Source organism: Canis aureus, chromosome 16 (assembly GCF_053574225.1).
Source record: "Canis aureus isolate CA01 chromosome 16, VMU_Caureus_v.1.0, whole genome shotgun sequence".
Taxonomy (NCBI): Eukaryota; Metazoa; Chordata; class Mammalia; order Carnivora; family Canidae; genus Canis; species Canis aureus.
Window position 1 is genome coordinate 11,395,519 of NC_135626.1, and position 24,778 is coordinate 11,420,296.

A 24,778-nucleotide genomic window follows, 5' to 3' on the forward strand; every position below is an offset into this window, starting at 1 on the left:
ATCTGCCTCACCATCTAACACCCTAGAATATTCAATAGCTCTGGACTTATGGCAGCTGTGAAGCCGGCTCTAGAGTCCAAGCCAGTGCTATCCACACACTAGAACTCCTCCAGCTCCAACATGTAGACCACCTACAGAGTGAAACAAATCTGGCCATAGCTTCAGAGCAAAGGTCATCTCGAATACAGCTTCTCCCCCTCACTCTGATCTCATTGCCAGAGTTAGAGGCAGCTCGAGAATGAGAACCAATTCTAGCAGCAGCTGTAGCCTTGCTCTGGAAGGCTGTGGGCTGTACCTTTTGAGAAGCCACATGGACAGATAGGCAGGTTGGTGATCTCTTCTCCTCTTGCTGCCTCAGCATCATCTCAAGATGGAGACCCAAGCACTGAACCAGGGCTAGTACCCCCGCCCCCCCGCCCCCTGAGCTAGATGGGGGACTTCTGCAGCTGCAGAAGTACCTATGGAACCAGAGCCCGCTCCAGAGCTGGAGGCAATTCCATCTCCTGCTGTAGTGCCTTCCTCAGGAGGCTGAGCAAGTGCATACTAGGTTTAGGAAGCCAGCTGGACCTATAGCCAGATTCTGCATCAGCTCCACAAGGACACCTCCAGCAGGCACAGGAGGCTATTTGTCCCCATTCCTGAGCTCTGAGTGATGCTTTATAATTTTCTCCTTTTTCCTATGACCTTAAAATTTCTTCCTCTCTAAGTTTTGGTGTCAAGCTCAACACCATGCCTTGTAAAGATGTCTGTTATCAACAATTTGAGTGACAGGTTCAATACAATCCCCATAAAATACATCAGCAGGCAATTATCTGTGGAAACTAGTGAGATTATTCCAAAATGTACACTAAAAGACAAGGCCCTCAATACTCATAAAAGTCATGAAGGAAAACAGTGTCAGAGAACTTACACTACCCGATACTCAGGCTCTGTAAAACCTATGGTAATCAGGGCAGTGAGGTGATAGAGCAAGGGGACACAGAGTAGTATGGAGTCCAAGTCCAACTCATACATGCATATCTTCAGGAATCCTAGAAACATAATGAAGAAAGACACACAAAAACAGTACATCCTGAGGATGGTTTGATATACCAATATATACATAAACCTCATTCCCAGAAAGATGGACAAATCCACTTGATTATCTCACCCAATATAGAAAAAGGTCCTGACAAGATTTCAAACCCTCACATGATAAAAACATGAAACCAACGAGGAAAGAAGGAAAGAGCTCAACAAAGTCAAGGCTGTTTCTGAAAAGCCCACACTGAACACCATCCTCGGGGGATAAAGGTTAAAGCGTTACCCTAGATGAGTAACAAGGCAAGGATGCCTGCCATTGTGGTTTCTATTCCACATAGTACTGCAAGTCCTGGGCAGAGCGATTAGACAAGAAAAAAGTGCATCCACAATGGGAGGGAAGAAATAAATAATCTGTGTATGAAGATGTAGATGTCTTCTATACTTCCACCAAATGACGGTGGAAGCATTCACCAAACACTTTTAGAAACAGCGGAGGACTTCAGTGGTGGTGCAGGATGCAAATTCAACTAAGAAAAATAATTTGAGTCAATTTACATGAAGAATCAACCAAAGAGAAAGAAAATTAAGAAAATTCTATTTACAATAGCATAATAAAATACTTAGGAATAAACCTAACAAATGAGGTGAAAGGCTTACACATAGAGAATTATAACACCCTGCAGACAGAAGTGAAAGAAGATGCAAATAAAAGCCTCTTGTGCTCTCAGATTAAAGGTCTTCTATTGTCAAGATTCCATGCTACCTGCAACAATCTCCAGATTCAGTCTCTGTCAACCTCAATGCCATTATTGCAGAAATAGAACAATTCATCCTAAAGGATCGTGTAATCTAGAAGGACCTCAAATAGCCAAAACAATTCGGAAGACAATTGGTACTGGTCCAAGATGATGAAGCAATAGGAAACCTTAGTCATGTTGATCCCAGGAATTCAGCTAGAAGCTATCAATTCATTCTGAACTCCTGTGAATTCTGCCAGAGATCTAAGAAAAGCATAGCTGCAACTTGCAAATAGAAAAGCAACCACTTTCTGATTATATATGACAAGATCGAAACACTTATCTCAAAAAAGAAAAGAGGCAGTCCTGACTGCCAAGGGCCTAATCAGTATGGACATAAGACATCAGAACTAGAGTTCAGAATAATAATTATAAAAATACTAAATAGGTATGAGGAAAGCATAGAAGACACTAGAGAATCCCTTTCTGCAGAAAGTAAAGAACTCAAATCTAATCAGGATGAAATAAAAAAGGCTATTAATGAGATACAATAAAAAATGGAGGCTCTAACTGCTAGAATCCACAAGGCAGGAGAGAGAATCAGTGATCTAGAAGACAAAATGATGGATAATAGAGAAATTGAGAAAAAGAGAAATAAACAACTACTGGATCACAAGGGGGAGAATTGAAGACATAAGTGATAACAAAATGTGAAACAATATTAGAATAATTGGGATCCCATAAGAAGAGGAAAGAGAGGTGGGGGGTGGTGTCAGAAGGTATATTGGGGCAAGTTAGTGTTGAGAACTTCTCTAATCTGGGGAAGGAAACAGGCATTGCTTCCTGTTTCCTTCAGGGAATGGAAGAAGATATTTATAAATGTCTTATCACATAAAGGGCTAGTATCCAAAATCTGTAAAGAAGTTATCAAACTCAACACCCAAAAAACAGATCATCCAATGGTCAGAAGGTACGAACAGATATTTTACCAAAGAAGACATACAGATGGCCAACAGACACATGAAAAAAAGCTCAACGTGACTCAGCATCACGGAAATATGAATCGAAATCACATAAAATGAACAAGCCGGGAAATGACAGATGTTGGTGAGGATGTGGAGAAAGGAGAACCCTCTAATATTGTTGATGGAAACGTAAGCTGATGCACGCACTCTGGAAAACAGTGTGGACGTTCCTCAAGAAGTTAAAAATAGAGCTACCCTATGGCCTTGCAATTGTACTACTAGGGATTTACCCCAAGAATACAGATGTAGTGAACCCAAGGGGCCCCTGCACCTCAATGTTTATAGCAGAAATGTCCACAATAGTCAAACTCTGGAAAGAGCCCAGATGCCCACCAACAGATGAATGAATAAAGAGGTGGTATATATATATATATATATATATATATATATATATATATATATATATATATATATGCCATCAAAAAGAATGGAATCTTAGCTTTTACAATGACATGGATGGAACTAGAGGATAATGTAAGCAAAATAAGTCAACTAGAGAAAGACAATTATATGATTTCCCTCACGTGTAATTTAAGAAACAAAACAGAGTAATAAAATATTATTTTATTTTTGATGAAATCATTAAGGAGGGCACATGATATAATGAGCACTGGGTGCTATATAAGACTGATGAGTCACTGAACTCTACCACTGAAACTAATAATACCTGATATGTAATTACATCAATTTAAAAGAAAAAAGAAAAAACTACCATGGATGACTGACACTTCCTGGTTTCAAAACATATTACAAAGCAATGTTCATCAAAACAGTGTGGTGCTGGCTTAAAGACACATCTATAGTGTTGAAATACAACACAGAGATGAGACGATGGCTTGTATCTATGGTTAAATAAAGCAAACGTACAAAGACAGAACCTTCCATTTCAACATTTACAGAAATGAGTCAACCATGGATCAAGACCTCAGTGAAAGTCCTAAAATGGTCAATCTCCCATAAGAAAACATAGAGGAGAAGCTCCATGACACAGGGTATGACAACGATGTTTTTTAGATAGAACACCAAAAACACAACAATAATAAAATGGCCAAATAGGACTACATCCACGTTAAAAACTATTGTGAATCACAGGACACAAGTGGTGTAAAGGCATCCTACAGAAGAGGAGAAAATATTTGCAGATCATGGATCTGATAATGACTTCTTATCCAGTTTAAATACAGTACTCCTACAACACAACCAAACAATCAAATGACTCGATTTAACAATGGCCAAAGGACTGGAATTGACATTTCCCCAAAGATGACATGTGAATGGCCATCAAGTGTATGAAAATATGCTCCATGTGACTAATAATCAGAGAAATTAAACGAAAACCACAGAGATAAAAATCTCACTCTCACTGTGATGACTACCAGAAACAGAAAACACCAAATGTTGGCAAAGATTCAGAGAAAGTGGAAACCCTGTGCCCTGCTGGTGTGATTGTGAATTGGTGAACCACTATGGAAAACAGGATTGAAGCATCTCAGAAAATTACAAATGCGGGACACCTGGGTGGCTCAGCGGTTTTGCGCTTGCCTTTGGCCCAGGGTGTGATCCTGGAGTCCTGGGATCGAGTCCCACATCGGGATCCCTGCGTGGAGCCTGTTTCTCCCTCTGCCTGTGTCTCTGCCTCTCTTGTTCTCTGTGTCTCTCATGAATAAATAAATAAAATCTTAAAAAAAAAAAAAAGAAAATTACAAATGCAACTACAGTATGATCCAGCAACCCCTCCTCTGGGTATATGTTCAAAAGAATTGAAAGCAGGGTCTGGAAGAGATAGTTGCACACCCACGTGCACAGCAGCACTCTTCACAGTAGCCGAAGGGTAGAAGTAACTCAGATGTCCACCAATGGATGAAGGGAGAAACCAAATGTGGTCTCTCCACCAATGAAATAGTGTTCAGCTTTAAAAAGGAAGGAAACCCTGACACCTGCTCCAGCATGCATGAGTCCTGAGGACACGAGGCTCAGTGAATGAAGCTGTCACAGAAAGACAAGTACTGCATGAATCCACAGTGTGGGGCACCTGGTGGCTCAGTCAAGTGAAGTGTCTGCCTTCGGCTCAGGTCATGATCCCAGGGTCCTGGGATGGAGCCCTGCATCCGGCTCCCTGCTCAGTGGGGAGCCTGCTTTTCCCTCCCCCTCTCTGTCCTCAGCCACCCACCCTCTTTCTCAAATAAATAAATCAAATCTTTAAAAAAACGAATCCATACCTGGGCACCTCCAAAGTAGCCATATTCATGGACATAGAAACTAGAATGGTCATAACCAGAAGATTCAGGGGAGGAATTGAGATCCCCTATCCTGCTGGGACCCCATAGCCAGACCCCAGAAGGCAACCCAGCCGGCGGGTTCCTCCTGTGGCCAACACAGAAATAGGGGAAATGCAGAAAGCTGGAAGACACCCCTCGGAGGGCAGAAGCATTGTCACAACCCAAGGCCAGAGAAAGGTTTCACAAGCCTCTGGTGCAAACACTGTTCCACGTTCATGGGGTCCACAGGGACAGAGACCAACACATGCTTGTGCAAGGGGAAGGGAGGACCGCGAGTATGTGTCAGAGACGGGAGCTCCCGGGGAGGGACTCTGGCAAAGGAAACCCTATGGGGCCAGCGCTGGTCACCCTCAGATCTGCAGGTGTCTGGTGTGAGGATCAGCAGCCATGCTGAGGATGTGAGGAAACAGAGGTCCCTGCAAGTCCCCTGGAGAGCAGAGTTTGTTGGGGGAATGGCAGGTCCAGTAGTGGGAGAACCCACAGAGTCCAGAGTCATCCATTCCTGGCCACCTGTCCCTTTTTAGGCAGAATGGTCAGCTCTGCTCCCCTGGGTTCAGTAGAGCCTCCTGATGTGAGGGTGCATTCCCTCAGAAGCTAGGACCCTGTGCTCCAGGATGCTGAGCGTTGGGTCCACAGCTAAGAACAATCCAAAGTCAAAGAGATGGGGCCCCTGACCCAGATCAACTTTCTAGTGACCCCAGTCTCTGGCGTGAGCCTCAGTTTCCCCATCTATGACATGGGTTGAATTCCCTGAGAAAGTGGAATCATTGCCTGGTGCCTGAGGACAGAAAGAGCCACCAGGCAGGCTGTCTCAGCATCCTGCCTCTGGGGCACAGAATCCAGGAAGCTCCTCCTGAGCCCCCTCCTGCCACTCAGCTCCTGGGAATATTCAGAATTGTTTGAGGAGGAGGTGGAGGAGATTCAGGATGACAGCAGATCCCAGGAGAAGGAAGGTCAGTACGAGGAGGACCGCTAGTTAGGGCCTGTACCACCAATCAGGGCCCAGGCTGTGATGCCCTTGGATCTTACCCCAAATTCTGGCTCCTGGTATATGCACCCTACTTCTGTGGTTTCCCTTCCCCCATCCATCCTGCTTCCCTTCCATTCCTCACACCCTCTCCCTAATTCAATCACTCCCTTTCTAGTCTCCCATCCTCCCTCCCTCTCTCCCATCCTCCCTTTCACCTTCCCTCCCTCAGTAGAGGATCTGGGTCCCTGCTGTGCACCAAACACTGAGGTTTCAACAGTGAGCACCCCTCCCTGTGGTCTCTGCCCACGTGACACTCAGGTCCACTGTGGGAGGTGACAGGGGCAGTCCTCAGGGTTAGCAGTGATGATGAGCACCAGGAATTTGGTCCTGAAAATGGAAGTCCATTGCACAAAGAATAGAGAGGCTCAAGCTGGACACTTCCTCTAGAAGTATCTAGTCCTAAAATATGATAAACAAGAAAGTTTATCCTAGATTCCATGCAACGTGAGTTATAATGGCTCCTATGCACAGATTCCTAAAATCAACAAAGAGTCACTTACCCAGTGTTGAGTGGGGGTTTGAGACATAAATTTTCTGACCAAATGACAGAGTTTCAGCCAACATCTCCACAGCCTCTGCATTTTCCCAAGGGCCCCTGTGATTCTCTTCCCCTTACAGTGTTCCCCTTGGGAAGCTCTGTCCTGTTGTCTTCCTTGTGTCTGGCCTCTTCTGGGCCCTTCATGGGCCTCCCTCGCCAGGACATCCTGAGCTCTGTGGCCACTGGACACCCATATCCAGCACTGGATTAGGTTCCAGGAAGAGACCAGAGGCACACAAGTCACCGAGGAGCATCTGAAGGTCAGGTAGGGACAGTGAGAACCTCAGGTGTTTTTTCCCCAAAACCCTCAGTGTGATGTTTATCCTGGGGGTGGGGGAGGGAGGGGGGGCGGTGACACATGAGGAGCACCAGTGGCTCCACTGTCAGAGGTCACCAACTTGATGTGTACACTGGTAGGTAAATCCCATCCCTGCTCTGAAGAATTTCTGGAAACAGTGGCCATCTCAGTGGCAGCTGATCTGGGAGGTCAACCTTTCAGCTTCCTGATGCAGGATGGAGCCACAGAACAGCACAGTCAGGAAAGACCAGAGAGGGCCCTAGTTCTCTGCTTACTCCTGGCTCAGCGTGAAGCCTTGCACATGTGCAGAGGAGACATGAGATGGTTGGCAAACATCCAGGGCAGATTTGTAAATGGTCAGACCTTTGAATGTGCTCCCATACCCAGATCCATTGGCAAAGAACAGAAGCCTTCCTGACTGAAAGTATTTGAGCCCAACCTCTGAGCAAGCACTCACCTATCACTAGGATGCCAGGATCTGAAGTAGAAACAGAATTAATGTCAACCATGTTGAAAAAACTAAAGGAAAGTAGGTTGATAACTACTCATGGAACAGAGAAAATAAAGACAAAGAAATGATCAAAAAGAACCAACATGCATGTTTCCACTGTATTTCTATATACTAACAATGAACAATCTATAAATGAAAGCAAGAAGACAATTCCAATTGCAACATGTCCCAAAAGAATAATATGCTTAGAAGTAACTTTAATAAAAGAAGGGCAAGACCTGTGCGCTGACCTATAAAGCATTGCCGAGGGCTCAGATGTTATAGGACATGAGATGTTCTGTGCTCATGGATCAGGTGACTCAGTGTTGTCAAGATCTCCCCAAATCTCCCCAATCAATATGTAGACTCAATTCAATTGCTGACAAAACCCAAGTGGGATTTTGGGTTGGTCCTTATTTTGGTTTGTTTTTGAAATATACAAACTGATTTTGAAATTTATATGGGATTGCAAGGTACCCAAATAGCCAAAATATCTTCAAAAAGAACAATGTCGGGGATCCTATACTTCTAATTTTAGAATCTCCTCTAAAGCTTCAGCAATCAAGGTAGTGTGATACTGCAATAGGGAGAGACATAAGATCAATGAAATAATTTGGAGAGTCCGGTAAGAATCCCAAATATTTATGACTCATTGATTTTGACATGGTGCCGGGGCAATTCAATAGTGAAAGAGAAACATTCCTACTAATTCTCCTGGTATAATTGTGTAACCACTTGCAAAAAGATTACTTCAGGCCTGACCTCACAGCATGTGAAAAAAACAACTCAAGATAGAGCATAAATCTAAATGTAAGAGGTAAATCTATAAAACTTGAAGAAAAAAAACATAGGAGAAAATCCTCATGACCTGGGGTGGGCCAGATTTCTTACATATACACCCAAAGCATGGTCCATTTAAAATAAGACAAATTAGACTTCATCAAAATGAAAAACTTTTGCATTTCAAAAAACACCATTGTATCTAATATCTAAAGAATTCTTTAGGGCAGCCCCGGTGGCGCAGCGGTTTAGCGCCGTCTGCAGCCCAGGGTGTGATCCTGGAGACCCAGGATCGAGTCCCACATCGGGCTCCTTGCATGGAGCCTGCTTCTCCCTCTGCCTGTGTCTCTGCCTCTCTCTGTGTGTGTGTCTCTCATGAATAAATAAATAAAATCTTTAAAAAAAAAAAGAATTCTTTAAAAAATTAAATAAACAAAAAAATAAAGAACTCTCGAGAAAAATACAAAAATAATGAAGAAGGAGGAGGAGGAGGAAGAGGCAGGGGGAGGGGTAGGAGGAGCAGGAGAAGCCATAAAAATGAACAACCCATCTAAAAAAAATGAGTAAAATATTTGATATGCATTTCACCCAGGAAGACATGTGAATGGCTGAAAGCACATGAAAAATGAGTGGACGCCCTCAGTTACCAGGGAAACACAAATCAAAATCACAAAGAGACACCACCTCGCACCCACCAGAATGGCACCAGTCCAGAAAATAGGCACTAACAGGTGTTGGCAAGGATGACGGGCAAGCGAGACCACCAGAGGCTGTGAGCGGGACTGTGAAGTGGTGCAGCCACCACGGAGAACAGCCTGGTAGTTTTCCAAATAATTGGAGAGTTGCTGGATGCCTCAGGACCCCAACCCCTCTTGGCACAACCCCCAGAGATCTGGGGAGGGCTGGCCTTTACAAAAATGCTCACAGCAGCATTCTTCCTCATAGCCCCAAGGTGGGAACAACCTAAATGCTCATTAAATGGGAAATAAACAAAATGGATAAGCAAAATGTGGTCCATCCACAGGATGGAATAGAATCGTATTCAGGGCTGGGGTGCCAGCACCACTACTACAGGAAGGAATCCGGACCATGTGTTCCTGAGTGCGAGGAGCAGGGCTGCATGTACGAACCCCTTTTGTATGAAATCTCCAGAGGAGAAAAATCCATGGTGCTGGTTTCCAGGGGCTGGGGTGGGATTGGCCATTGATGTGTGGTGGGCATGAGGGACCTTTCTGGGGAAGTAGGAATGCTCTAAACTAGATTTTGCTGGAGGCTGCACAATTGTGAGATATAGTAAAAGCCACGAAATTGTATGATTAATAGAGATGAACACCAGGGAATGTGAAGTACGCGGCCGATCAAGTGGTTAAAAGGCAGTGTGACCTAGAAGCCGTTCTGTCCCTTGACTGGGGCAGAGGAAGAAGAAAGAATTGAAAAATATTTCCAGGGGCACCCGAGTGGCTCAGATGGTTGAGCATCTGCCTTAGGCTCAGGTCACGATCCCAGGGGGGGATCGAGTCCTGCAGGAAGCCTGGTTCTCCCTCTCCCTCTGCTGCTCCCCCTGCTTATGCACGTGCGCTCTCTCTCTCTGTCAAATAAATAAAATCTTTACAGAGAACAAGAAAATTATTTCCAAAACTAACCCTGCGATTGGATCAGAATGTTCCCAGTGCTGGTGCCTGGGGCGGAGCTCAAGGTGAGGTGCGTCACTGAGATCCTCGGCTTAGTCACCAAACCCATTTCGCTCTGGGATAGTTTCCACTGTCCCCTGCAACATCCACCCCCTCCCCCGTCCCCAAAGCAGAACAAAATCAAGACAAAGCAGGTGGTGATGGACACGGGTCCTTGTTCTCTTCAGCCTACAGGAAGGTGGCAGCTGCTGACCTGCCCCTCGGAATCTCCAGGTCCATGTGGCCCCCGCTGCCCGGCGGTGGGTGCTGGGGCTGCCAGCCTGGCACCGGCTCCGCTTCCCCACAGCGTGGCCAAGCCCGCTAACGCCCGCGTGCACACAGATGTTGATGTTGGCTCTCCACGTGCACAGCAGACCACATAATTGTTTGATATTCACTTCCCCGTGGCTCAGTCAGGCCAACTTACACCAGCTCACACACGGATATTAACGTGGGCTTTCTGCATGCGTGATGGACCGCGTAATCGTTTGAGTGGGGACTCTTGAGACAGGCATGTCCCTATCTGGAGTTTTAAAGGTCAGCTGCTACAGTGTTGGGGACATATCCTGTTGCTTTGTCCATGCGCCTCCTTCCTTGTAGCTGGAAATCAGTAGTGATGGTGGCCCATGTCGAGCCCCTATCTCACTAGAGTTGACCTCTCACTGCGCAGCACCTGCCTGTCCTTGACGCTGGCACCCAGTATCACCCACACCTCCCCACCAACACAGCACCCTCACTGTCTGCCGTCCATGCAAGGCCAATCTCAAAAGTGGACCCCCACTTTTGCTTTGCCTCACACTGCTAGACCAACCTGGCTGTGCATCGGCTCGCAGGCCTGGACTCTAAGTTTCAGGCAGGCTTCCATGAGGTCACTGAGGGCCTGGGAGCTTTCCCTGTCTCTCCTCCAGGGTCCACATGGTTGGCTCATCCCGACGGGGTTCCTACTGTGGTTCTCAGACATCCCCTGCCAGTCTCCCCACCATGTCTCCCCTGCTCCTTCCAGAGCTGACACCGACCAGAGGATGGGGTCACTGTGAGCTCAGCCAGACTCACCATGGGGCTGGGAGGGTGCTCAGTGCCCAGGAGGACATCGGTCCATGGGGGAGGACGGAGGGAGGAGAACCATTGCTGGGCGAGCCACCAAAGTGCCACCACGGGCTTCATGGAGCCCCTGACTTCCTGTACTCCCATCGCTCCAGCGTGCCCAACAGCCTGAGGACACTGTCGGCTGATCCCAGTGATCTCTCTGAGGCCTCAGAAAACCAGCAAGGAAATGCCCAACGGTGTCCGGGGACACGGGGGTGCAGACTGGATGGGAAGCAAATGAATAGGGGAGAAATCATGGCAACAATCAGATTATCCCTAAATTAATGTTTTTCCTAACAGCAACCCTGTTAAAACCCCTGGGGAACTTTTGTGGGGGCTGGGTGAATTTTAGGCAATTTACATGTTTTCTTAAAAGTATAAAATTATGGGGCACCTGGGTGACTTAGCTGTTGAGCATCTACCTTTGGCTCAGGTTCATGATCCCAGGGTCCTGGGATTGAGTCCCACATTGGGGTCCCCTCAGGGAGTCTACTTCTCCCTCTGCCTGTGTCTCTGCCTCTCTCTCTGTGTCTTTCATAAGTAAATAAAACCTTTTAAAAATAAAGTATAAAATTACAATACAAATATATTGGTGTCTATTTAGTGCCAACAACCTTTTTAAAAATTCTGATTATACAGCTGATCCTGAAATAATGCGGATTTGAACCTCATGGATCCTGTTACCCCCGGATTGTTTCCAGTAAGCGCAGGCTGGTGCCGTAAGTCTATTTTCTCTGCTGTATGATTTTCCTGCTGACATCTTTCCTGAAGTTCCCTGTGTGGTAAGGACAGTGTGTTGTGCACAGAACTGCACCTGTGAGCCCATCGGCTATTCCTGTGATCAGTAAGCCTTCGGGTCAGCAGTGGGCCATTAGTAGCTCAGCTTTGAGGGGCCTCCAAAAGTATATGTAGATTTTCGACTGCACGGGGAGTGGGGGGGTCCAGTGCCCCTAAGGCCCACATTGTTCAAGAGCCAAGCACACAAAAATCAGAAAGTGCTGAGAATTCAAAATTCGGAGTAAGAATCTCCCTTGTTCAGCTCAGCACCCCGAGGGCAGTATTTCTATTATTGGTTTGGGACGGGGGCACCCCACAGGCAGTTACATCCAAGGACCCCAGAAAAACCAGGAAAAGAGAAAAGGGAGAGTCCCAGAGGGGGCGGGGGTCCAGACTGCCCATCCCTGGGGCTGTCCTGCCTGAGCCTGGCCTGTGCAAGCCTCTGAGGCACTGGGCCCTCCACCCCCACTCTGGCCCTACCGCCTCTACCCTGAAAGGGGATGAGAGTCATGGCCCCTCCGAGGCCAAGGCCATTGGCACCTGCGAGCCTCCCCAACGGCTGGCTGGCCCTGTTGGCCTGGAGGTGTGACACCTGGGGACATTGGACAGATGCATGCCATTTGGCCCACAAGTCCCACTTTTGGCAGTTTATTAGATTCACTCTGCTTGTGTTCAACACCTGTGTGTGAAGAAGTCCAGTGTTTGCAGGAGATGAGAGTAGGTGTTTTCCTGTGGAATGCATCAAAGTCATGCTCTTGAAAAAATGGAGAGATGTTTTTAGAGCATCGTGCACATGGGCATGGAAATTCTGAAGCTGTTGGCAGCCATGGGCTGAGGACGGGTGCTGAGTGCCCTGGTGGTGGGTGACAGTGCTGAGGCCATCACGGCCCCCTCCATGGGCGCCCGGTGGTGTGACAGCAGGTCCCAGCACTAATAACATGTGAGGCCTACCTCTGCCTGGGTATGAAAAATTGTTTTCTTCAGGTTTTTGATAAATTATGATCTCCAAAGGGTGCTGCGAATCCCTGCATGTGGTTTCAGACTCAGAGGCTATCTCGTGATTTCTTTATCACCCCCGCATTGCCTCTGAGACAGGCAGAAATGGCTTATTTCATCTCTGAGTCTTTCACCAAAAAGGACTTTCCCAGAAGGAGCATCAGTGTCAAGCCCGGCCTCAGAGAGGAGCCTCTTGGTGCTCACCTGGGGTGGGCAGAAGGGCAGGTGCTCAGGGAGGAGCCTGGTCTCAGGGCCCCCACCTGGGACATCTCCAGCTCCCCCACAGCAGTGAGGGTAAGGGGTGGGTGGGCGGGGGTGGATTTCGGGAGGCAGGAGAGCTTCAGGGCAGAGGCCCGGGGCCTGGGTCTGCCCGACTGGGTCCGAGGTCCCGGAGGCAAACAGAGGCAGAGCCACTCTGTTCCCTCCTCCCCGGCGGCTCCAGCTTATGACACCTCCTTCCGTGCTGCTCCCCGGTCCTGACCCAGGTCAATAGGGAATGTGCACACATTGTTGTCCTGCGGCACGGGGGCAGTTTGGGGCAGTTTGGGGCAGTTACAGGGCTGGCCCTCATGCTGCCTGCTCAGTACCTTCCCAGTGGCAGAGATGCCTGGTCCCCAGGAAGAAGCCCGGCCAAGAGGTTAGTGTGCTCACAATGAGGCCCCTGCACCAGCCAGTGATGGGGCCTGTGCTGGCCAAGGCCGAGTTGGCAGGATCCGAGCACTGACCACATTGGGGAGCCCGACATGGCTCCCAGGCACCCACTGGGAGAGGCCCGCCTCTGGATCCCACTCTCTGGGATCTTCCTTGTCCAAGGAGGGTGAGAGGAGCCCCTGAGAAGCTCCCTGTGCTGGTGGAGGGGGAGACAGGTTGGCAAAGCCTCCCCTGGCAGCCGTGTCTGCTGGCATCGAACTAGCAGCCAAGATAGGCAGGCACGGATCTAGGTGGCCTCCAGGCATACTCCTGTTTGTGTGACATTCACCATGACACAGAGCAAACTAGAGGCACAAAGGGGTCCTGTGTCCAGAAAAGCCAGGGACCTAGCAGGAGCTCAAGGAAAGAAAGAACTGGAACAGAAACACAGCATGACCTTTCCTGGAAGCAGCCCCTGGGCAAGCACAGGCCCTCCCACTGCCCTGCTGCTCCCGGGGGCCAAGGTAACGTGCAGCTCAGCTCTCCCCGCTGCCCTCGAACCTCCCCCGGGACCCCAGTGAGCCGTCTCGTGCACCAGCGTTCCCTCTATTTCCCTGGTCCATTGCTGGGGCCCCAGGACAACAGGGCCGCGCTCCTCTGGGGGTGCTGAGACCCTCGGGGCGGCCTCTGCACCTGCTCGTCGCTTGGGCCGCAGGTGTCTACCTGCGGTTCCCATCACCTCCTCATACTAAGACAGTTTGACTGAGTTTCTAATTCTTTCCATCAGTCTTGCTAGAAGTTTGTTTCGATGCATTCTTCCCAAACAGCCAGCTTCACCACTCTTGGGTTCTCCCATTTTAAAAATACCCCAGTTCTTCAGTTTCCATTCTTTGTAATTTTTTACCTTCTAATTTTCTTTAGGCTACTTTTATTACTCCTTGATTTAAATGCTTATAACTCATGTATTTTCGTCGTTTCAGGGGTTTAAACAATAGACATTTCTTTCTCAGAGTTTTGAGGCTGGAAGCCCGCCAGCCTGGCACCCGCAGATTCATCCTATCTGAGGGGGCCCCTCCCTCAGAACCTACTCACCCTCAAAGGCCCCACCTCCTCACCCCACCCCCGTGGAACTAGGCATTCAGCACGTGAATTTGAGGGGGACATGGACATTCAGACCCCAGCACGCGGCGTCACTTGACATCCAAGCTGTTTATGGTTTTCTAACTATTCTGTATTTTTCACGTGGTTTCCTCCTCAAACCACGAGCTGTTTAGGATGATATTTTTTAAAGGGACGCCTGGGAGGCTCAGTGATTGAGCCCCTGCCTTCGGCCCAGGGCGTGATCCTGGGGTCCCGGGATCGAGTCCCCAATTGGGCTCTCTGCATGGAGCCTGCTTCTCCCTCTGCCTGTGTTTCTGTCTCTCTCTCTGTGTCTCTCATGAATAAATAAATTTTTATTTATTTATAAATAAATACATTTTTAAAAATTTAAATTATATAAATTTTTATTTATTCATGAGAGACACAGAGAGAGAGACAGAAACACAGGCAGAGGGAGAAGCAGGCTCCCTGAGGGGAGCCCAATGTGGGACTCGATCCCAGGACCCCAGGATCACGCCCTGGGCCAAAGGCAGGTGCCAAACCGCTGAGCCACCCAGGGATCCCCAAAGCGTGGGTTTATCTTCTACCACTCTGTTCATTGTGGGTTCCATTTGCACGGCCTTGTAGCCAAACAGGATAGATGCTTTGTATTGTTTCTTGAAATTTCTCATGTTACCTGGCGTGTGGACAATCCTTATAACTGTTCCGTGTGTGTTTTAAAAGAATGTAGTTCTTGGGGCAGGGTCTTTGTACACACAGATTTTTATCATTTTGGTTTGGAATCTCCTGCATTGGTATGAACTATTAAACCTGCGTCCTCTGTTCTGGGTGGAGAAGGATTAAGGCCTCCCGGCGTGACCGTGGATTTGACAGGAGCCCTGGCTTCTTCCAACTGTTTTGGCTTTTTGTATTTTTGCCGCAGCTTGCCTTCAAACTCATGGCTATTGTATCTTCTTGGTAGATTGCTCCTTATGCTGTTTTTGTACGGGTTCTCTGTTTATCCTTATATAATGCTTTTCACCTTAAATTGTGTTTGGTCTGCTCTGTCTGCTGTGACGTGTGGGGAACCAGGGTGATGTTGCCGGGTGAGTAGGTGGGGGGCAGCTGGTTCCCATCTGCTTTGTGGGTTGGGTCTGCACTCTCCCACCTCCCTGAACCCTGGGCCCCCGCATGATGTCATGTGTGTGCACACTACACTGTCCCTGTGGCCACCTGCCTGTCGTGGCTTTTCCCTTCTAGGCCCAATCCTTCACATGCAGCAGACAGGGTGCATCAAAATGCCCATGTACCTGTCTTGGCAGGAGTGTAGATAGTCCCCTTAAATACACACAGGGTCATGTTCACATAGTAGGTCCCTTTCTTGATGCTGAATTCGAGGTTAGGAGGCATGCCCAGGGATACAGGAGGGTCAGGGAGACCAAGCCCCATGGTTCTCAGGTCCAAACTGCACTCCCTCTCTGGCAGTCACACGTCTGCCCAGTTGGTGGGGATGGGCCACTGGCACTTTACACGTCTCCCCTGGTGGCTTCCCTCACAGAGAGCCTCTACCTCCTGCGCTCAGACCCACTCCCTCCTGTATAATATTCGTAAGTCTGTTCCTCTGGCCTGTGGCACCGCTGGTTGCACAGTGGTGGTCTGTGCTGGTTAACAAGAGTCTACAGTTGAAAATAATGACATTTTATCCGCTCCACTGCAGAATTGGCCACGGTTTATGGGCGGGAAGGGAGAGGCCAATTGTCTGTGCCAAGTCTCCTGGGGGCCCTGGGCCGAGAGGGGTATAAAGGGTGACCATGTCCTTCGCACAGCCTGTCCAAGCCCAGGCGAGCAACCTGTTGGCAGTTGTGAGCACAGACCCCCTAGACATGAAGACCCTGCTCCTCACCATCGGCTTCAGCCTCATTGCGATCCTGCAGGCCCAGGATCCCCCAGCCTTGGGAAAGGACACTGTGGCTGTGAGGCCCTGATGGGGCAGGGTGGGCCGGGGGCGCTCAGGGAGAGGCACTAACCGCTGTCTCTGGGGCAACGGTCAGACAGAGCAAGACGGGTCTGTGCCAAACCAGCTGCGGGTGCGGAGGGCCCTGGGAGCAAGGACACCTGAGGTCCTAGCTGGCCTGCAGGGCCTGGCCGCTGGCTCCTGGGGGTCCGGCAAGGGCACCGGGCATCTGCTGGGGAGGGAGGTGGGCCGGGAAATGCTCTGTGCCCCTAGCCCTGGGGTTGGGGGACACCCTGGGGCTACAGAGCAGGAGGGGCATCCCAGGGGAGCCGGCCTGTGCCCTGAGGAAAGTGAACCTTCTCCAGGTGTCAGGGAAATGGTATCTGAAGGCCATGACAGCAGACCAGGAGGTGCCTGAGAAGCCTGACTCAGTGACTCCCATGATCCTCAAAGCCCAGAAGGGGGGCAACCTGGAAGCCAAGATCACCATGCTGTGAGTGTCAGCGACCAGGTGGCCCGTGACCTCCCTCAGCAGCACCCCCTGTATGCACACACCCAAGAGCCAGTGTCTGGGTGGGACCAGCAGACCACGCAATGACCTGGGCAGCCCCTCCTCATGCTCAGCACCTGGCAGCTTTGAGGGGGTGCTGCCACAGAAGATGCCTCACTGGCGGGGGGTGCAGAGGACAGGAGAGGCCCCAGAGGGGTGGCACTGGCACACTGGGGGAGCTACTGCCCCAGCTCCTCCCGGGGGAGCCCCAGGGAGCTTCCTCATGTGGCACCAAGGGTCTGGTCGGGACTTGGGTGGGAGATGCCAGTGGCTCCGTCAGCCTGTGCCAGACCCAGGGCAGCACGTGGCATTGCCCTGGGCTGCTGGAGACAGGAGGGGCGTGCCCAGGGCGGCATCACAGGGCTCCTGTGTTCCAGGACAAATGGTCAGTGCCAGAACATCACGGTGGTCCTGCACAAAACCTCTGAGCCTGGCAAATACACGGCATGTGAGTCCTGGAGCCTGAGCCTGGCAGTGCCCTGCATGTACTGGGGGAGGGGGTGGCTTCACGAAGCCGGGGCGGACTCGCAGCCTGAGAAGTCCGCTCCTGCCTGACCCCTCAGTGCCCACTGTCTCCTTGCTGAGCCAAAGTGCCTTATGGTACCAGCACCGCACCCCAAGTACTAGTGGGACGGATCTGTCCCCAGAAGGGCTGGCCTGCAGGGCATTCCAGCCATGTCTGTGCCCAGGTCAGGGGCAGAGGGCAACCTGGTTGTTGGGGACTGAGCACCCCGTGCCCCATGCGCTTCAGACCCCTCTGCCTGGAGCCTCTCTGGGACCCGGCAAGGGGGGCCCAGACCCGGGTGGGAATGCATGGAGGCTGGATGGTGTGCCCAGCTGGACCTGGGTGAGCCCTGGTTCTTTCTGGAGAACCATGAGGCCTTTTTAGGACACGTCCTGCTGTCATCCCACAGACGAGGGCCAGCGTGTCGTGTTCATCCAGCCGTCCCCGGTGAGGGACCACTACATTCTCTACTGCGAGGGCGAGCTCCATGGGAGGCAGATCCGAATGGCCAAGCTTCTGGGTGAGGCTTGCACATCCCAGTGCCTGCAGACCCTCCCCCCACCCCCGGCCCACTCCAGGTGGCTTCTCCTTCTGGCTGCTTTCCCCCCACCACTACCCCCGGGGAAGGACTCATCGCTATTCCTGGGGTTCAGGATTTGGGTGTCCAGCCCGGGTCCATGCCCAGCAAGAACACAGGAACCCAAATGTCAGGGAGCAGGCCAGGCTGTGCCTGGGGGGCCGCACCACCTTCCCGGGGTGGGGGGAGCTCCAAGAGTGTGGGGTCCTGCCTGGGAAGAAAATGCCTCTGTGTGGGGGGCTTGGGGAGTCCTGCAGCTGGCCCCCTGCTCCCCGGAGACACCCAGTGTGTCCTCCTGGGTCTGCTGCTCCAGCCCCCACTACATGCCCACAGCTCCTCTGCTCCGCCTTTCCAGCTGCTCGCCTGCTCTGGCCCAGAGCCCTCTGGCCTGGCCCCCATGGGGGTGCGCGGGCTCCCACCCAGGTTGGGGTGCAGATGCTGCCTGGTCGTGTTCCTCAACCTCATGCCTCCTGGTTTCCCTGACAGGAAGGGATCCTGAGCAGAGCCAAGAGGCCTTGGAGGATTTTCGGGAATTCTCAAGAGCCAAAGGATTGAACCAGGAGATTTTGGAACTCGCGCAGAGCGGTAGGAAGGATGCCTGTGCCTGGTCCTGCCCAATTGCCTCCATGGTGGAACCACCAGCGGAGTGACATTTTAGGAGAACACACCACATCCAACGCTGGCTGTTCTCTCTGGGCTTGTCTGAAACCTTGGCTGGCAAGGGCCCTGGGGATCTTCTGAATCATGTGTTTCCTTCCTTCCACAGAAACCTGCTCTCCAGGAGGACAGTAGGGTAAGTGGACAGTTGCAGAGTCAGTGGGATTTCAAGAGGCCGTGTCCCACCTGGGCCGGGCAGGTGCAGACATCCAGTAGAGTGGCCCCTGGCAGCGAGCACTCCACGGGCCGGCGTGCAGGTGGGCGATGGACCTCCTGATAGGCCAGTGTGGGAAATCCCTCCTCACCCCTAAACAGTCATCGTGACTCTGTTTACCCAATGAGTTGCTTAAAAGATTCAGAAACATGGTGACCCATGCACGGGATGCCTCCGATCCCCTGAGTCCCTCACTGGCTGTGTGTCCTTTTGGAACTGGAGTTTCAGAGACTTGCATCAAGGCTGCTTGCCCAGTGCTGGTGGAGCCAGAGTCTAGATCTGCATTCCCACTCCTCCTGCGCCCCCCACCCCCAACCTGAAGTCACCTTGTCACCTTGTCACACGTTCACACTTCACATGACCGACTGGGCTGGGAGCCTTGGGGGCGGCCCACGGGAAGCTTCTCCTTCTGATGGTTCAAGTCCAAGGGCTGGAGCCCCCAGGAGCCGCCCCTGGGCCCTGTGCAGCCACCCCTCGGGCTCCGCCACAGCCTGGGCCTCACAGACACCCCCTCCCTCCCAGGGCAGGAGGCACGAGCAGCAGTTCTGCGGCAGCCCCGGGGCAGCAGCTCCATGACCCTCTGTCCTGCAGAATGCAGAAGGATCTCCTCCCCCAAGCCCACCTGCTCCACCCCTCCTGCCACCACCACTCCCTCCTCCAGGCCCACCACCGTCTCCTGCTTCCACATAAAAAGCTTCTGCAGGGGGATCCCTGTGTGGCTCAGTGGTTTAGCGCCTGCCTTGGGCTCAGGGCATGATCCCAGAGTCCCGGGATCGAGTCCCACATCGGTCTCCCTGCATGGAGCCTGCTTCTCCCTCTGCCTGTGTCTCTGCCTCTCTTTCTGTCTGTGTCTCTCATGAATAAATAAATAAAATCTTAAAAAAAAAAAAAAAGCTTCTGAAATCCCTGGTGACTCTGTCTGTCTGTCTGTGGGGTCCCTCGGGTAGGCGGGGAAGGGGGCGGGGTGGACGAGCCAGGGCAGGAGGGATGCGAGGACTGGTGATGTCCTGGTTCTGGGCAGCGGTGCATTGGTCCAGCGGGCAGGAGGGTACAGGCAGGGCCAGGGTGCTGCAGCTCTGCCTGGGGGTCCTGCAGGGGCTTTCTGCGGGGCTGGCACCCACGAAGCTCAGGTCCTGGGTGGTCTTGGGGTTGAGGGACAGGTCTGACCCATGGAGAAGCACAAGTCAGACTTGTGGGCTTGGGACAAAGGGAGCATCTGCCCGGGTGGGGGATGCAGGGTGCCCTGGACCCTCAGTATTGGTCCTGCATCCAAGCCACCTGCACAGGGTGGTGGGCGGGGGTGGAGCTCCAATCAGGGGTGTGGCTGGCGCTGGAGCTGTCAGCCAAGGAGGCCAGCCTCTGCTTCCCAAGCTGCCCCCTCCAGACTCCTAGCCTCCCTCTGGGTCCCGGCTCGAGGCTTGCCAGGTCTGAGTCTGGGCGGGTTTGGGAGGGGACATCTCTGGAGTAGAAAGTACCACATGTATCATTTTGTTCAGATACCTTTGGGGGTTTCTGGTGTTTGATAAGATTTAAAATCTTCTCTGATGGCACAACACAGAGAGACACGGTGACACTGGGAGATGAGAGGGAGCCTCTGCACACGGGGGCTGCCAGGGCTGACCAGGTGCCAACCTGTCAGGGAGGCTCTTGTGATGCATGTGGGTGGGGAGAGTGGGCCGTCCCGGCTCCCCGTGTGGACTGCCTACTGACCCAATCCGGGGGGCCTGGAGCAGAGGCCACGCAGCACCCGAGGCTTCCTTGGAGCAGATGCTCTCGACACGTGGCCCCATGTCCGGCTTCCCAGCTCCCAGCTCACCTGTGACGGGGACACGGGTGTCTCCCCGGCTCACCTGCAGCGGGGGCATGGGTGTCTTGGGGCAATTTCTCTACTTGGCTGCACTTGTGAGGCCAGGGGAGGCAGCTCCGAGCCTGGAGGGCAGGCTGGGGGCCTGGGGTGTCCTGCAGATCCTCTGTCCCTCGTGCAGTGTCTCTGGACCCAGCCTGTGGGCTCGGCTGTGGCTCGAAAGCACTTTGTTGATTTTCCTCCCCCCCCCCCCGCCCCTGACTCAGTCTCCGCTTCCTCCCACTTCCTGGGCAACTGCCACATAGACCACCGGGGGATCTGGGGGAGGACATCCATTTAGAACAGCCTGCCCACAAGATGCCGTGCACCGGGCTGTGGGGAGGAACCCGTCTGCGGGGAAGAGAAATGACCATTCGTGGGGGACCATGAGGATTGAGGACTTGCCGGGGCTCTGCTTGGAGGAACATACATTCACAGAGTGAGTCACAGGTGCGCCAGGCTCCTGCAGGTGGCCCAAGCCTGAGGCCTCACACTGGCCAGGTCCACGAAGCTGCCAGGGCCTCTGCCCAGGCTCCAGGTCTGAGGAGTCCTGCCCATGGCACATGTGTGGCCTCCACAAGACCTCCCTCCCCTGTGAACAGACCAGAGCCCCCTCAGCCCAGCCAGAGCCTCACCCAAACCCCACCCCCACCCTGGGCTCTGTCCCAGGGACAGTGGGGCTGGGACTGCCTTCTGGCAGGAGGGGCATTTTGGAAGAGGGAATGTCCCTCAGTGGTCGGGTCTCAGGGCTTCCAAAAGACGAGGGGATCCACGTGGACCCCCAAAGCCACCCCCCATTCTGATTGCTCCTAGAGTGGCTGCCTGGGGGCCACAGCACATATCACCTGGGGCTCCACGGGCTTGGCTAAAATGTGGAGGCCTTGCGGCTGCACAGGCCCTTTCCTCCCAACTTCCCAAAGGTGCCCACTGGCCCGTGTGTTGCATCCACCAGCCAGATGTGCCAGAGAGGGACGGAGAGGGGAAAGCGGAGCTTCATTCACCCCTTGCCCTGCCCCTTGCCTTCCACTCCCGGATCCTGAGTCCCACTGTCCATCCATCTGCAGCTGGACCGGTGCCCCCAATCCACAACATGTTTCCGGCCCAATGCTTTCACTGTTGCTTTTATTCATGAAAGGTGTTTTCAGCGGCTGTACGATGCTGGGTGGGCTCCTAGTTTCTTTCAACCCTTTTCTGACCACGGCCCACAGTCTTCTGGGCCCTGGGGTCCCTGATGTGGGCTGATGCTTACTGACGTCCGTCCTGCCCCCAGTCTCCGCCCACGGCCATGCAAGGCATGTCTCTTCTCTCTGGTCATCTCCACTTTCTCTGCATGTTTTGGTGCCTCTCTCTCTCTCTCAAATAAATAAACAAAAATTTTTAAAGAAGACTATAGACTTTACCATTTTATTTTTTCATTTTATTCTTTTTAAAGATTCTTTATTTATTTATTCATGAGAGACACAGAGAGAGGCAGAGACACAGGCAGAGGGAGAAGCAGGCTCCATGCAGGGAGCCTCGATCCCGGGACCCCAGGATCACGACCTGAGTGGAAGGCAGATGCTCAACCGCCGAGCCACCCAGGTGTCTCTGTACTTTACCCTTTTAAACAGGCATTTAACTTGTCTGAACCCAACCTGCATGCTCTGTGTCCCCTGCACCGGGCACAGGCCAGTTCTGTGAGCCCGGCTGGGCTGCCTGGAGTCCACCCTGTACGTTCATATTTTAGGGTGAGCCCAAGATTCGGACAGTTTAGGTGCAGAACTTGGGGCTCTCGTTCTCTGGCTCCTTTCTTTCCTGGCTTTCTGCCTTCCTTTCCCAGCAGCCCTAATTGCTGGGGACCCTGTCCCCGTTCTCCAGCCAGGAGGATGGCAGGGTTTCTATCAGAACTGCATCTGCTCCAGGCAGCAGACACCAGGCCTGCCTTCAACACAGAAGTGGGGGCAGCAGAGAGCGCACCCAGCCGAGTCCTTCCCCCAGGTGCTCATGGACCAACTGACCACAGCTTCCCCGCCAGGCTGCCAGGGTCTCAGGGAGTTGCATCCCGCCTCGTCGGAGATAATGCTGCTCCCCAGGGAAGGAAGGGGTGGCCGGCGGTCAGGGAGGGACTGCTTGACGATCTTGACAGAAGAGGGCACATGAGCAGAGCGCTGGCCAGGGCCCCAAATCCGTGCTCTGCCCTTGGAGTGGATGTTGCTGCCTTTGGGAAACTTGACCTGGCTTCGTACACAGTCTCTATGAGGAGGAAATAGAACGTGGGTGCCCCAGGTTGGGGTCCCCAGGCATCAGACCTGCACACAACGCACTCGGCACCTTCTCCCCATCAGTCTGGCCTGGGTCCCTTGAGGGCCATCCCAGGGCACGCATGGCCTGCAGTCCTGCTCTACCTCAGTTGCTTTGGGTGTGCTCCTGCCCCCAGGAAGGCCAGCGGGAAGTGTCGCAGTAGGTCTGGGGGCAGATGGGTGGGGCCTCGCGTCACTGCCTCTCCCCAGCGCCTCACACACACAGGTGCACTCGGCCCCAGGTCACTGCGATGGACACTTCCGTGCCGGCTGTTCCAACTCTCTCATCTCCTGGCTGCTTGGTCGGGGTGCTGACCTCAACCATGGTGAACTGGGGGACTGGCTACCAGTGGGCAGAGCAGAAAGGAGCTCATCTGGACCTGGGGGTTTGCTGGGGGCTCACCTGCTGGTGCCTCCCTGCCCAGAGACAGTCATGACGAGGGGCTCAGGCCCCCCAGAGACGAGGGTAAGGATGGCCCTTCTGGGCCAGCCACCTAGAGAGTTGAAGGGAACCCAGAATCAAGATGATACCAGGGGACCCCGACACGTGTCCTGCTCCCCTCCCATGTGGGATCCAGGGCCGGGCCTGTGGGCAGAGGGCGACGAGGATGGGGCCCAGCCAGGGGTCTGCCTCCTGCCCTACTCCTCGTCTCCTTGCTCCTGGGATGCCTGGCAGCAAGCAGGATGCCCTGTGGTGGCTTTCTGGGGAGTTCCACAGGTACCCCAGCCATCAGCCCTGAGCCCCACGAATGTCTCTGACTCCGCGGGTCTGCTCCTGGCCGGGTCCCAGGCCTCAGCCCCGGTGGGCTTGCAGCTCCTCTCGGATGCCTGCGTTCTCTCCAGTCCTGGCTGCCTTTAGTCACTGTCCCCTGTGACCAGTTACGAATTCTGTATGTTTGTTCCAACGGCGGTGTGGGCTCTCTCTCCGGAACCTCGACCAAAAGACTGACTGACCGACGTGGGACCCTTCCACTCTCTCTAAAAGCAGTTCTGGGATCTCAGTCTCTCCGCGTGAGCCCGCAGGGCAGTCTCGGCTGGTGTCTGGAGCCCCCAGCTGCCTGCGCCGTCTCCTGACATCCTGACTCCAGCATGCACACGCAGCTGGTGAATCCTGTGATTCAGCCTTCAGGCCAGCTCTCTGACGCCTCCAGAATCTTCACCACGCCTCAGCCGGGGCTTCCCAGGGGTGGGAGGCGGGGTGCCCCCGGTGGGGGAGAGGGGTTGGTTCTCAGGGAGGGAGGGCCACGGTCCCCCCCTCCTCGCCCCAGGGCTTCATCGACGTCCCACATCCGGGTGTCGAGGTCCCACTACTTTGTCATCTCCCCAACGTTGCCAGGACAGACTTGGCAAGGATTGAGTTCAGCTCCTGGCACAGTCCCACAGCCACACCGTCACCGCAGGGTCTGCTCTCAGGCACCTCTGTCCTGAGGTTTCTGAAATAAATGATGATGCCAAGGCCCTGATAATTCCTGGAGCTCCAAGGTTCAACATCTCCTTTTGGAAAGCCACCCTCAGCCCATCACTGGTCCCACATTTATGGTTGAGAGCAGCAGCCCGCTGGGTCCCCCAAACCAGCTAGTCTCCAGCGGGTGCTGTGTCCCTGCAAGCAACCCCAGGGTGAGGAACTGCTGTCACTTGGTGCCCTGCACCACCACGCCCCATGTTCCACTGATGCATGGCCTGCTTTCTGGGAACATGCAACACACTTGCAGAGACTCTGGGGAAACGGCCTCTGGAGGCCTCCCAGCCCAGGGGCTGGA

The 24,778-nt window shown here is 52.7% G+C and overlaps 2 protein-coding genes across 2 annotated transcripts in view; one reads left to right on the forward strand and one right to left on the reverse strand.

Moving 5' to 3' along the window:
• The window catches only part of RPL7A (ribosomal protein L7a), a 199,057-nt gene that overhangs the window by 62,098 nt on the left and 112,181 nt on the right, over positions 1-24,778 (reverse strand). The window lies entirely within an intron of this gene.
• OBP2B (odorant binding protein 2B) lies at positions 16,323-18,817 on the forward strand. Its single transcript, XM_077850410.1, has 6 exons — positions 16,323-16,412; positions 16,759-16,886; positions 17,321-17,391; positions 17,858-17,968; positions 18,512-18,610; positions 18,792-18,817. Exons 1-6 carry the CDS (start codon positions 16,323-16,325, stop codon positions 18,815-18,817), a joined length of 525 nt encoding a protein of 174 aa, XP_077706536.1.